Source organism: Episyrphus balteatus, chromosome 1 (genome assembly GCF_945859705.1).
Source record: "Episyrphus balteatus chromosome 1, idEpiBalt1.1, whole genome shotgun sequence".
Lineage (NCBI taxonomy): Eukaryota > Metazoa > Arthropoda > Insecta > Diptera > Syrphidae > Episyrphus > Episyrphus balteatus.
This window is the reverse complement of record NC_079134.1, coordinates 29,965,272-29,980,641: the sequence shown is the minus strand read 5'-3', so window position 1 is coordinate 29,980,641 and position 15,370 is coordinate 29,965,272. Positions and strand designations below refer to the sequence as shown.

General features: G+C 29.0%; 1 protein-coding gene across 2 annotated transcripts in view; it reads right to left on the bottom strand.

The window, feature by feature from the left end:
• Positions 1 to 414: 414 nt before the first annotated feature.
• LOC129905602 (uncharacterized) overlaps positions 415 to 15,370 on the bottom strand; it is a 494,765-nt gene continuing 479,809 nt past the window's right edge. For both annotated transcript variants that reach the window (XM_055981127.1, XM_055981128.1), the window contains exons 2-5: positions 1,215 to 1,329; positions 996 to 1,156; positions 581 to 838; positions 415 to 522 (exon numbers count right to left, since the gene is read on the bottom strand). In XM_055981127.1, coding sequence (XP_055837102.1) covers positions 498 to 522; positions 581 to 838; positions 996 to 1,156; positions 1,215 to 1,313 — 543 coding nt within the window. In that variant the 5' untranslated portion in view covers positions 1,314 to 1,329 and the 3' untranslated portion in view covers positions 415 to 497. The remainder of the gene's footprint in view (positions 523 to 580; positions 839 to 995; positions 1,157 to 1,214; positions 1,330 to 15,370) is intronic.

The window sequence follows — 15,370 nt, the reverse complement described above, 5'->3', positions numbered from 1 at the left end:
GAAAAACAACGTTATTAGTTTTTTTTTTTAAATATTTTGTTTAATTCAAAAGTACAAAGTTGTACTTATATTATGCTTTTAAGATTAAAAATTAAATTTTTATCAAGTACCAAAACTAATATGTATATTGTAAATCGCAATGAGGGTGACTATTTCCTAACTCCTAAGTATGTAATTGTACTAGCGCCTTCATGTTTTTTTGTTTTAAAAATAACGTATACACCACAGTGAACATTACCAATTTCGCCTGCTTTCCGTTACAGAGTGCTTTAATTTGAATTCAATTTCATACTAGCGCCACCTATCTAAATAATTTTGAAATATCTGATGCTTTCAAAGTTCAAACTTATTCAGCAGTCCAAAAGCTCTCCATAATGTAAGCATTATGCTTTAAAAAAGTGTTTAATAATTTCTCCACTAAAAAAGCTCCACTAAAGCTTTTTTTAGAAAAAAAATCGTTATTTTCAAAAATAAAATTTATTTAAAGATTTTGAATTTCAAGGTAAAATGTGTGTAGAGTTTCTGAAAATAATACACTTATAAGAAGTCACCATCAAAATAAAATTGAGTTAAATACTACCGCAATTGTCGAAGAAAATTGATTTTCTTTCTTCCTTCATGGGGTTTCACCAAATGGTCATCCATAAATTTATTTGTTGATGAAGGAAGCATCTCAAAATCATTTTTCGGAATTCTATTAAGAAGTGGATCCAAGACTTTTTCACAACAATCTTTTTTCTCAATTAAAGGTTTTGGTGCTTTGAAGACTTCTCGATAAGTTGTGCTGCTAGGGATGATAATTTGAGGTTCTTTTGGTCCATAGTTGTCAAAGCGAAAACTGAAAAAAAAATTTCATCATATAATTAATGTTGTTTGTATAGTTCTTGAACAATTTTTTTTTCCAGTTTAAATTTCGTTCTCCTGAGTTTAGTGAAGAAGATTCTTCCTAGCACTTTGTTGAAAAAAAAAAAATGGTTCTCCTTTTTTACTCTTACTCGTTCATAGGATAGGACACAAAATTTATTTCAGCCTTTGCAACTTGTCGAAATTCACAATTGCTTATTATTCCGGATTCCAATTGCTCTTGAGTTGTCGTTTTTGGGATTGATTGAAGATTCGAGTCCACAAAAGTTCGATAATGTGATGCTCCTCGGCTCTATTTTTTGATAAAAAAAAAACTCAACATTAGAAAAATGTGGTATTAAATTGTTAACCTGAGGGTTGGAATTATCAAGAGGGTAGGACAACATTCGATCATGCCAATTTGAAATTTTAACAGACATCCCGTACTTATATGGTTTTTCATATTCCATTTTGAAACTTTCGTTTGATAGTAAAACTTTAAAAAGAAAATATTTTGACACATAAGGTTTAGGGCTTATTTTGATTCAATTTAATTTAAAAAAAAAAAATGAGTACTGGGGGACTCATCTTGGGTAATTTCATTAAAATTTAACGATTTTATGGTCTTTTTTCAACCAATTTTGTTTTTGGAATGAAATAATTTTTTCAAACTAATGCCATTTCTTTAAAAATTAATATTTCAAAAAAATCCTACGTACTTCACTAGAGAATAGTATTTTTAAGCTCCACACAAAATTTCATAGGAGCATAGGATTTTACTATCATCCTGAACTACACCGCCATTTAAAAAACTTCACATCATTAAAAAATTCAACATTAGCCTATTCTGTTACCTATTAATATACTTAATTAAACTAAACAAACACCAAAAGAAAATAATATTTCTTCTTTGTTTTATACGCTGATGAATATGACGCTCGATTTCGTGGTTTACAAGGTGTTATTACCCCTTAATGGATTTATATCACTGTCAAATATAATGGCTCATTTATGCACTATACTTTTACCAAATATTTTGTATGAATGTAAGGGGCAAGTATTGATTTAGGACAGCAGTTGAAATTGGCGCCTGCCTAATGGTGGCTTTTAATCATGAAAACTGAGTGAGAACCAAGTCTCTCAGACCTAGTTTCTGGGGACTTACTTACTTCCCTCTTCTTCATAGAACGTACAAGGGAGATCTTGTATTATTTTTTGAAGTTATACTTCTTATGGGAGGGTGAGTATGAAAATTTACTTTTTGACAAGAATGTCAAAGGGATTATGACGCGATCACCCTGGGTAGCAGGGCTGTCGTTTCACCTTTAGAGTAGGCAGTACTTTAGTATTTAAAAATGTTCGCCGCAGTACGGCAAACATAAAACACACAACACGTTGCAAGTTACATGTTTCATGTGGCAAGTTGCATGTGGCAAGTTGTATGTGGCAAGTTGCGTGTGGCAAGTTGCATGTGGCAAGCTGCATGTGGCAAGTTGCATGTGGCAAGTTGCATGTGGCAAGTTGCGTGTGGCAAGTTGCATGTGGCAAGCTGCATGTGGCAAGTTGCATGTGGCAAGTTGCATGTGGTAATTTCCATGTGGCAAGTTGCAAGGGTTGCAAAAAGCTCACATTTCAGCTCAGCTCAAATTTGAGCTAGGTACCATAGCTTAGCTCATTTGAGCTGAGCTGAAAGTGAGCGCCCCAACTTCCAACGCCTATATCTCGGAATTTTGAAGAAAATGAAAAAAATTTTTTAGATGCCAAAAGGTAGCGGGGACTCTAACCTACATTTGGGTACAACTCCCATCCCTGTAGGTCCAGGCGTTCTCAAACCGGGAGAACTTAAAAGTAAAAAAAAAATAAGCACGATTCTGAAAAAATAGGCATGATGTGGCGGTTTAACATGGAAGGCGATTTTTTAAAAATCTGAAAATGTGCAAAGCGTAGGCCCATGGCACAAGCTATCATTTGGCATCACTCCCAAAAATTGCTCTCAAGCGGTTTAGCTTCCAGGAGCGTTCAAAGATTCGGGGATTTTTCGAAAAAAAATTTTACCCCAACTTTCAAACGCGATTTTCTCGGAATTTTGAAAAAAGTCGAAAAACCGGATTATACCGACATTTTTTTTATGATAAAAAAAGAAATATTTTACTAAAAAAATAGAAATATTTTTACTTTTAAAAAAACCAAGAGAAAAGATCACGAAAAATTATCTGTTTTATTTATAAAAATATCCATGTGTTAAAATAATTCCATTAATAACTAGAACCAAACATCTTAAGCTATGGTGTTTTATAAAAGTTTAAAATATCTTCATATTTCATTATACTTTCCAAATAAAAATCAATGTATCCTCTCACCCATCACAGCTATAAGATCACTTTACCTTAGCTCACCCAACAGCTCAGCTCAGCTCAACCATCAGCTCAGCTCACTTTCAGCTCAAATGAGCTGAGCTATGGTACATAGCTCAAAAGTGAGCTAGCTCAAAATTTAAGCTGAGCTGTGAGCTTTAAAAAGCAGCTCAGCTCACTTTTGAGCTTTGTAGCAACCCTGCAAGTTCCATATCACAACATAAGTAAATTTCACAGAATAAATTGAAAACTACATGGACGCAAGGAGGATGAAAGAATTAATTTATTGTTCACTTGATAAAAATGTAAAAAAACGAAGTGTGGATTAATTAATTTAATAATAGAAATTAAAAATATCAAATGAAATTCATTTACATATACTGAATGAGAAGTATAACTTCAGTCGCGTGTACATGTGTACACACACTCTTTTTTTTTTTTTTTTTTGTAAACGCTCAAAGTTTAAATTGTGGTGATGGGCACTGTTCAAATCAAAGTTATCAAAAACTGCCAAATAAATAAAAACTTAATGAAAAAGCAATTTTCCTATTTTGAAATTTTCTCAAAAACTAGAAGTCATGAAATCATTTAAAGCAGTTTATTTTATCAATAAATTTTATGTTGAAATCCATAGTCTTTGACAAAAATAGTTTGCAATGCATTTTTTATTTCCCAAATTTTGAATTTGAAATCGATTATTTCAAAAACAATTATTGATTCAAATAACTTGATAAATGCCTGCCTGCGTTAGTTATCTTGACGTAGACCTACCTCCTATACACTATTTCAAATTTCTTGAAAATGGCTCAAACGATTTTGATTAAACTTTGCATTTAACTTTCAAAGCGATTTCAAGGAAACTGCATTTTTATTTTTTTTTTTTTTTTGAAAAAAAGTGAAATACATAACAAAAAACAATTTTCATTGAAAAAAATTTGTCCTCCATGTCGGCGTATAGACATCGAATTTCTTTAAAATGTATAGGTACAGAGATAGTCTAAAAGTTAACTAATATAAAAGTGATTTGAACGGCAGGAACAAGTAGGTGCGACCCAGTCGTGCATTTTATTTTGTATTCATTTTATATTAGTGCAAATAAATAAATCAGCTGTTGCTAAACATTTCTCACTTATTTGCTCAATTGTATATTTCCATAGTACTATCATGAATAGAAACGATCTTAGGAACTCTGTGGGTGACTTTAAAAATCAAAATTTTTATGAAATACCTAAATATAAATACACTGAGCGCCACCTCAAAAAAGTGATATGAACTAATACTAGATTCGCCTTCATGATAGAAACTGATAGGCGATTTCGTGTAAAAAAACTGTTTTTTACATTTTTTGTGTAAAAACCGTAAAAATGGTAAATAATGTATAAAAAGTGTAAAAAATGTAAAAAAAAAAATGGTATAAAACGGTAAAAAAAAAACTGTCAGAAATGGTAAAATACTTAAAAAACGCATTCATTTTGACAGCTAACCACTCGAACGACATAATATTTCAAAAGTCATTAATGGTCTGTTTTTTCTAGAACCCAAATGAGATAATTTCGCAAATAATCACATGTGAAAGAAATTTCCTTAACGATTTGACATTCATAATGAACTAAATTGTGAAATTATCTCATTTAGGCTCTAGTGAAAACATACTGTAAAATTCCCGTTCCACAAACAATAAACTTTGAAGTGTTGAATTTTGTGCTCTTCAAATCCAATACAAATTTTTTTGGCAAACCTTTCAGAAAATGGATTATGTTCTCTCTTTATATTATTTGTATGTATTTTTCTGCACGAAAATTCTGACAAATTAACAAACAACTTTAACTTTCTTCTAAGAAACGTGTCAGGGAGAGCATTGAAGAACGTCATAATTTTAAGCGAAAAAGTGGACTAATTGAAAACTGTGATGTTTTTAGAACCACGACTGAAATAAAACGCGTCTAGCTTTCCAAATTAGCTTTGAGGTTATTAAATTTGCCCGTTTCATCAACCCAAATTGCCCAAAATTAAAATTTGCTGCAAATTCATTGACATTAAAATGTCGTGGAAATTAATTCACATTTATTTTAATGAATTTGATGAAATTAAATAAGTAACCATAGTACAAAAATTGTAGTGTGTTTTTCTTTCCCTTCAAATAGTTAAAAAAAAAAAGCATAAAAAGACGCTTTTGTTTTGGTTTTCTAAAAAAATTTCATTTATTTTAATGAATGAGTTTTTTACATGTCATTTTGAAGTTTTTTTACAAGTAAAAACCCTGTAAAAAACACGATGCAACAACCGGCACAACACTGGATAGAACTATAGAAATATAAATGTGTAAAATGCACTATTTAGTACCTATTGTTATTTTATACAAATAAATAATTGCATGAATGACAAAAGTTCATATGTTGATCTTAAGCAGCTATTTTTGCTCTATACTAGGTACATTATTTAGAAATGTTTTGAAGATAAACAATTTAATTATGTGTTGAATTTAAAATGGGAAGCTATATTTGTACATTTTTTAATTTTTGTTAACTACATTTTTGATCCAAAGTACCGACGTAAACCACTCCTCTAACTATAACATTCTCCTTAAACTGTAAAGAATAAAAAAATACAATTACCATAAATTAACTACTAGGTAGGTTGATACCTTAAGTGAAAGTAATTAACTGAAATATCTACTCTCCATATCCCATGTAATGTGCCTATTAAAAACCAAACCTCAAAAGTCATGACACCTTCATTTCTATTATTGAACCTCATTAAATACAATTAGACTCACATGAACTTAAATTTTATTTAATTATTTCCTGCATGAATGGAAAATCTCATTTAATACTCATTTAACTTTGGCATGAAAAAAAAAATTATAAAAATAGGCGCCAATCAAATAGTTCAATCACGTTTGTCATTCACCCTTAACCTCAACCTCTAAATAATATCAAAAAAATTGTCCGCCCACCCGACACCCAAGTAACCAAGGCCACTTTGTTCAATGAAAATTAATTAAATTCAAATTTTCTTACTTCCAGATAATACACAAACCCACCCACAGATAAAGAAAATTGAAATTTAAAAAGAAAACAATCTCAAAAGTAAATACACTTTTGCTTACATCTAAATTTAAACACAAAAATCATTTTACCAAAGTGCATTTCTAAATATTCCACTGCATTCAATTCACAACAACAACAAATTTATTGTAGAAAATAATATCCGCTTTAAAATGTTCTAGATTAGTGATGGGCTCTACGTAATGTCTGTTAATTGCGCGGAAATTAAAATTTAGATAAATTTCTCATTTCAAAAATAGATTTTTATTGAAATTGTTTACATTCATCAATATCAGCCAAGTTAATAAATAAATTATTATTGGCTAAACTATGCGGTCTAGCAAATGTATACGTACATTAGCTACAATTAAGTGAGTCGAGTCATTTGGCGAATGGTTCATAACAAATTTGTGTTCAGCCAACTTCGAGCAAATCGCAACATAAGGAACTAATCATTGTGAAAATGCTATTATTACACGGTTTATGGTTCTGCACGATATTCTATATCAACTATGTAACCATGGTTGCCACTTCAATATAAATTAGATTCTTGAAAAAAAAATATTTTAGGGTATCATTTTTAGAACTTAACATTCTATCGAATATACCTTTTAGAAGTGATGTGGCAAAAAAAAATAAACCATAATAAATCATTAGTTCGCCATCTTTTATTTTGGTAGACACATCAATACCAACATACCTATGCTGAAAGTTCCAGCCCTCTTAAGTCATGGGAAGAGGGCGCTTATTAGCTTTGAATATCAGATTTTGTAGCACTTATTATCTTATGAAATCGTAATTGCCACTTGTTTTGGAGTTGGAATTCGGCTTAAAAATGATTAGTCCACAAGTTCCCGACAAGTAAACAAATTCCTCATTTTCTTTCGTGTTAAGTTAATCATTTTTTATTTATTAATTTTTTTTTTGCAAAAAATAAACATTAACAGAAGATTTAAATAAACAAAATTCATTTGTCAAAAATATCAAGTTACTTACGGTTTAAAAAAAAAGGAGGGCATATCGTGAAAAATTATATTAAACCCCAAATAACTTCACCAGATAAATTTAAAAAATATTATTTTTTTTAATTAGATAGGGGCTCCTGCCTAGAAAAGCATCAAAGCAAAAACTTTGAGCTTCTTGAGCGCCCAGTTCCACCTCAGCTAAAAAGCTGATATTTCACGTATGTAATACAAAATACATATGTAACACGTTTTTTAGTGGGGAACAACGAAAATGTAACATCCGAAAAAATGGACCACCCTAGTTCACAGGTTATTATTATTGATTATGTTAGAGTGGAGTTACTAAATAAACAATTCGATTTTAGATTCGAAAAAGAATGATCGTGTTTTTTAGAACAATTTTCATTAAAAATTGCTAAAAATGAAAAAAATCGATAGGTAGGTATACAAAAAATCAGTTTTTGAAAACTTGTTTTCAAATTTAGTGGAGTCAAATTAGCTTTATACCTCGGAATCCAGGGAAAGTCGATGCATCTGAAAAACGAGTATAGGGCTGCATTACTAAAAGGTCAAATAAGAAAGTTAAAAAAAAAAATTTCACCGCTCTCGATTACAACAGTTTTTATGGACCGTTTACTGTCATTCCGTATGCAAGCGTCAATCGGAATTGCTGTCTCATTTTACATTTTGCTCAAACTTTGTAGGGATGTTCTCTAGGACTGCAAGGAAGCAAATCCATGATGATTTAATTTTAAGTTGCGTGGTTTCCCCGCTACCCGCATTCGAACTTTTTCAGAAGGTCATTTTTATGTTATTATAGCTTTGCGTCTAATAAAGATATCTTTTTGTTTGAAACGACATTTTAAAGCTTAAAAATAGTTATTTTTGAATATATATTTAAAAATTACGTAATAATTATCCCTAAATTAAAAATAATTTTTGTAAAACTTGTAATTTTGCTGAATTTTCATGGTTTTTGACTGGCTGCAGAACCTTGGATATTATATGTACGGGGCTTATACTTACCAAATATTAAAAACAGATATTTTTCAACAAAATAAATCCTAAATCAACTCTATAGCTATACTCCTACTGCAAAAATTTTAAGCTCAAAGTTTTGAGTTTTTTGAAAAAATATTTTTGTATACTATGATTTTTTACAATTTGACTAAAGATAGAAACATGAAACTTACAGTGTGTTAAGTTGAAACTTTTAACCTTAGGTAAGTATTGAAAATAAAAATTGTGTTATTTTCACATCTTCTTAGTGTACCGCTTGTTTGAAAATTCGCAAAAATGCTAAAATGCCAAAATAACTCCTACTTAATGCTATGATTGCACTATGTTTGACATAAGATAGAAGCATGAAACTTATAGTATATTTAGTTCGTAGTCTTTACTTAACACACTGTAAGTTTCACATTTCTTCCTTTAGTCAAATCGTGGAAAATGACAGTATAAAAATTACCTTATTTAAAATACTCAATATTTTGAACTTAAAATTTTTGCATAAGGAGTACAGCTATCGAGTTCATTTTAGATTTATTTTGTTGAAAAATATCCTTTTTTAATATTTGGTAAGTATAAGCCCCGTACATATAATATCCAAGGTTCTGGAGCCAGCCAAAAACCATGAAAAATCAGCAAAATGACCAGTTTTTCAAAAATTATTTTTAATTTAGGGATAATTATTGAGTAATTTTTCAATATATATTCAAATATTACTATTTTTAAGCTTTAAAATGCCGTTTTACTCAAAAAGATATTTTTATTAGACGCAAAGCTATAATAACATAAAAATGACCTTCTGAAAAAGTTCGAATGCGGGTAGCGGGGAAACCACGCAACTTAAAATTAAATCATCATGGATTTGCTTCCTTGCAGTCCTAGAGAACATCCCTACAAAGTTTGAGCAAAACCTAAAATAAGACAGCAATTCCGATTGACGCTTGCATACGGAATGACAGTAAACGGTCCATAAAAAGTATTGTAATCGAGAGCGGTGAAATTTTTTTTTTTTAACTTTCTTATTTGACCTTTTAGTAATGCAGCCCAATACTCGTTTTTCAGATGCAGTGACTTTCCCTGGATTCCGAGAATTTACAAATTTTATGTTTAATTTGACTCGACTAATTCAAAGTTTTGAAAAAAAAAATTTGTAGTAAACTTAATATCAAAATTAAGACAAATTTTCAAAAAAAAAAAAAAATATTTTTAATTTAAAAAAAAAAAAATCTAAAGGTATTGTTGAAAAAAATCAATTTGATGAAAACGGATTACTGATTTTCTATGAAACATTTTTTTTATAATTATGTTGATTAATATTTCAATTTTATGGACATACGTAGGTACCTACACTGTCAAAATTTTTGGTGAAGATTCTACCAAAATTTGGGTTACATTATGAGACAACACCAAAATTTTATTTAAATTTAATACTTTGAGTGTATTACATTTTTAAGTCTAATAAAAAAATTTATTGAAATACAGTAGTCCCTCGATAATGTGAATTGCCGATAATGCGAATTTCTCTAAAATGTGAATCAGCAAAAATTTTCATTGTCATCTCTATAATGTGAATTTCGAAAATTTTTAGACTCTATAATGTGAATTTTCTTTGCAAAAGCTTGCATGTTTTTCTCGTTCGGCCACGCAATTTTTGTATAGGTCTGAAAAATGCATAAGTGTTATTTGTCTAGACATTGCTAGCATTTTACATCTTTTTATGAAGTTTTTTTACTTTTTTTTATGAAAAATTGATTTTAAAGATTCTTATGATTTTTTTTTTCAAATTGTGCAAATTCATTATGTTTTTATCAGAAAAAAGGTTACCAAATGCATTATTCTGAACCAAAATAATTTTATATATGTACTTTTTCAGATAGCGATAACCTTAAATCCAGACACAAAAAAATGTATTTCTTTTTTAAAATGACTTAAATTTTGTTTTACGGTTTTTATACAGTTTAATTTTATTAAAAAACTGTGTAAGAAAATCGAAATAATAAAAAATTATTTTTTTTATTGAAAAAAGGCCTAATTGCAAAGGTTGACTTAAAAAGTAAGAAACAATTTTTAACCGTGTGCCATTTTTTTTTTTTTTTTTTTTTTTGAAAATTCAGAAACTTGTATCTATACATTTATAGCAGGATCCTTTGTTTTGGAGACCCCTTTATTTTTCTACTCTTATTTTAAAATTTTGTTGGAAACATAAAAAAAATATATTCTCAAAATTAAAATAATTATTACTTTTACCCCAAGCGTTTGAAGATTTCCCATACAAATTACACGTAAGTTTGAGTGTATATTTTAAAATTTGTACAGCTCAGCTTTTATGCTATTTCAACGAATCAAAATGCTCTATAACTTTGTGATACACAATTTTGTTGTAGATTACGCCATTTCTTAAACAACACCGAAATAAAACCGAATACAAAACATAAAAATCATGAAAAAAATGGTTCTCGTGACCTGTCCTGTCTCACTGGTAAAAGTTACGGTAACATCATTTGAAAAATCGCTTAGTCTTGGTTAATTAAAAAAAAAATAAACCATAATATTTACACAGAAATCTATCGCGAAAAGCAATTAAGTGTAAATTAATTTAACACTTTTTCCCAAAACTTAAATAAGAAACCCATTTGTTATCAAATCTGTTACCATTTTCAATTTTTGAAATCGAGTAACAACAAAAAAAAAAACCTTGAACTTTTTAAAGCCAATCAATTTTATGAAAATAAATACAATACCTATTCTTTTTTAATGAATTGACAAGGCCTATTTTTTTACCTTAATTAATAGTCGAAATAATGGAAACAGATATTAATTAAATTTTAAGAAATTTAAAATTTTTAATTTTAAAAATTTAATATAATTTTTTTTTGTACTCCCCAAAATTTTGTGTTTAATAATTTTCTTCAAATTTTGTTTCAGTTTCGTATCCATCATCAAAATTTTTTCTTGAAAAAAAATATCTGTGGTAAACAGATGACAGTTGACAGTTTTTTTCCGCAAAAACAAATCGTGGTGAATATAATTTTTTTTTTCGGTTTTGGTCTACAGCTGTGGTGAGTTAAAAAATATTTTTTTTTTTGGAAAAATCTAAAAAAATCTCTCCCATAAGAAATGCATTGTTTTTTTTTTTTTTTGCTCGAAGAACTGTATACTTAGCTTAAGTTGATAATTTGATTGAAACTTAAACATTTAAAAAAAATATTTGTTAATCAAGGCCTTGATGCAGAAAGAGTTAAATTTTACCTCCGATAAAAAACTCTTTCCAAAATTAATCCTAGCTAAAATGTATTCAAAAATATTAACCAATTTATGCGCACCTCAAGATGTTTTTATTTAGTATTGATTTTTGAAAACTAAAAAGGTAGGTACCTACTTAATTAAATAAAATAAAAAAAAAAAAACAAAAATACTTCTAGTTTTTTACTTTCTCTATAGGGCAAGTATTGGTTTCGTGTAGAAAAAAAAATCGAGGTTTTAATCAAAACCAACATTACGATGATGGAGAAGATCAAAAAAGTGGTTTTCGTCATGCCGTCCGTGCGTCCGTCGGTCTGTGCGTCTGTGCTTCTGTGCGTCTGTACGTCCATCTGTACATCGAGCTAGGGCCTAAACGGATGGATGGATTTGCTTGAAACTTGGTACAGATGATTTTTACATAATTCCCTAGACTCGTTTTTTTTTTTATTTTTTTACTATCTCCATTTTAAGGCATATCTCCCATATAACGTTTTCGAGGTATTGCAAATTTCTCGAAAACGGCTCTCGAAAAATGCGGAGAACGGAAATATGGCGTTGCCGTTTTTCAAAAATTGACATATTTCTTAAGTTCATATATTCATCAAAGCATAAGTCAATTTCATTAAAAATTTACAGACATCATTTCGAAGTATAAAATATTATTAAAAAAAATTATTTGCAAATTAAGTCAATTTTTTAGAAAACTGTCAAATCTGGCAAAATGGAGGGAATAGATCAAACAGTCCCCTAAGATTTTTTTCTTTCCTCGACCTGTTGATACATTCCTCATGAATAAGTCATAAGAAAACCGATATTCTAAACTTTTTACCTTGTACTTGTATTACTTTTTTTTCACAAATGGGATTTTTGGGAATTCATCCTTAGTAATGATTTAAAAAATTCTATCATTGGGATCTATTAATTCCAAAAAATCGAAAATATTTTTATTATAAGAGAGTATGAAGTACTCGTATTTTGAAACAAAAGTCTTTATTAAAAACAAAATAGAAATTTCAGAACTAAATGTTTTACAATAGTGGTAATCATCATCATTATAGAAATCAGTCAAGTTATCCCCCACAATCAGCATTCTACCCCTCTCATTCTATTAAAAGAACAAATAATAATAATATAATAACAACTTGATTTAATGCAATTTTTTTGAACGTACGGTTAATCAACGAATGTAGATAATTAAATGTCGTCGAAATGTATGACATGAACGAACAAAACAAGACAACAATGACCATTAAATACAAAAAAAGAAGAACTCTTATGTCGTCATCGTTGTTAGTCATCAAAAAGAAAAATTGTATCATAGCGTCATCATCATCGCTTATTTTGTTGTTGAGAGCTTTCAAGAGGAAAAAAAAAACATAAACATCTATTTCATGTCTAGCTATTTTTATTTGATTCTTTTTATTTTGCCTGAATCACCTGACTGATTCATTATTCTCATGCGACAAATTTATATCTGTCATCTAATTTTTTTTTTCATCTGTACATCTAAATACTGTGAGACTTGAGAAATAATTGAAATAGGTTTTAGAGGGATAAAAAATGTTGATATTCGAATATATAAACTAAATGTCACAAGTTGGTGAGAATCTGAATTGAAATTAAAAGCTTTTTCGATTAACTCACGAGCTGCCGGTAAAGTGATGAAAAAAGTTGTGCTACAGACGTTAAAAATTCAGCGATTAAATATAAAAGAAAAATTTTATAAGATCGATTGTCCGGATGAAATCAAAATTTTAAAATTTTAGCTCGGTATTCCATAATAGTTGAGATTTATTTCATAACAATATTTACATCTTAAATACAAAATTATGTTCATAGAACATCGACCTTGAGAAAAAATTTCAGCTATAGACATTTCTATAACATCAGTTTCAGTTGTTGAGTTGTGAGAAATGTTACTCATACGCCATAGTGACCATATTTAATAAAATATTTCGATAGAAGAAACTTTTTGTTATAAAAATAATATTTTTATGCTTTAAATAAAATATAATAAATAAATAGAAAACAAAGAGGAAGAAATTCAAATAGACTTCAGTTATGCATTAATTTAATGACATTTAAATTGATGTTTTCAGTCATGTTATTATTTTTCTAAAAAAAACATATTTTTTGTTTGACAGTTAAATATTTTGTCTCTTATCTGGAAGAAATTTATTTTTTTTTGTGTTAAAAAAAAAAATAAGATATAAAATCATTGTGGAGATAACCAAAGACCGTCTATCTAAGACAACCAACGGTGAAATTGATAAATTTGTTGATAAAAAATTCTTATTTAAAGCTGCATGATTGTTCTAAGTAGGTACCTACCAAACAAAAGAATTTTAACATATTATTTCCATGATAAAAATTGCAAATCGTGATTTTATTTTCGCATCTAGAAAAAAATCAAATTTTTGATAGCAAAATTCCATATCATCATACTTAAAATTAACTTTTGTACATTTTAATCAAAGAACCAATTAAGTATACAATGATATAAACCATTACATTTCTCAACAACAAGTAAGGTGATTGAACTTCTAAAGCGTATTCATTATATAAAATTCTTGATTTAGTGAATTTATGTAATTGTTTTGCTTTGTCTGTAATTCAACATTTCTTTTAAAATTAAGTTCAAGTCATTCCTTTATTAATTTTCACTTCATTATTAAACTTCATTATTCTAAGCTAATCTGTGGCCACCTTAACGATTTTTAGGCTGAAGGAGTTTATTTTATTATAAAAAAAAAATTCATGTGTGCAATTCACACGTGGTAGAAGTGAAACCTTAAAAAAAATGTTTCTTAAAAAAAAAAGAAAAAATCTACCTACTTTTTATTCTATCTCCTTTAAATACATGTTTTTTATATGACAACCTATATTAATTTTATATCATCTGTAAGCTTATTGTTTCAGCTCAAAATATTTATATCGTCCATGTCTATACAACATCTACAAAAAGAGCTTATTTTTTTTAAACCAAATCACTTTTCATCAAAAAAGCAAAAAAATCAATCTTTTTTCTCTTTTAACCCCATTAAGTATATTTTTTTAAATGACAACCTATTGTAAATTTTATATTATCTGAATCATCACCTTTTATATGACGTATGAATCATATTTTTACCATGCCTAGAAAAAAAAATAAGAATTTTTTAAAGCCAACTATGTCGAATTTTCAAGCTGGTCATCGTCAACAGATCTCCACAAGTGTTTTGAGGTATTTTTCAAGTTTTTCAATTTAAAAATGTGTAGCTTTGTAGAGCACGTACCGTTATGTGTGATATATCAAATAAAAAGTTATGTTAATTTTGAATATGAAATTAATTGAAATTTTGTACAATTATAATTTATTTAATTACCTATCTACAGTACAAATTTCATTCATCTACCTATTAAAACAAAAAAGTTATAACAAGTTGAAGTCGTGTCGCGTTTTCGTTTCATCTTGTTTCAAATCACTACGATACTAAAGAAGTTTTCACTTCAAAAGATGTTTCAAGGAACAAAATAGGTCCCCATCATTACCCAAACTTGCTCTATATTATCTTAAACGATTTGAAGAATAAGCATCTCCTTTTGGTGGAAAATAATTGCAACCATTTCTCTCTTGAAATAGTGCCAAAACCCTAAAACAAAAATAATTACACTATGTATTACTTTCAAACTCCGTTACTGCCCGCGACTGTCGATCATCTCTCATGGAGATGTCAGAACAGTTTAACATTCACCTTTTCTGGGTGCCGGGTCACAGAGATATTCTGGGAAACTGTGAAGCAGACGAACTCGCCAGAAATGGAACTCTAATACCAATTTTACCCAATAAGGCAAATATTGGTATACCAATCGCAACGTGCAAACTCATGCTGAAGCAAGAAGCTATAGAGGCAACAAACATACGATGGTC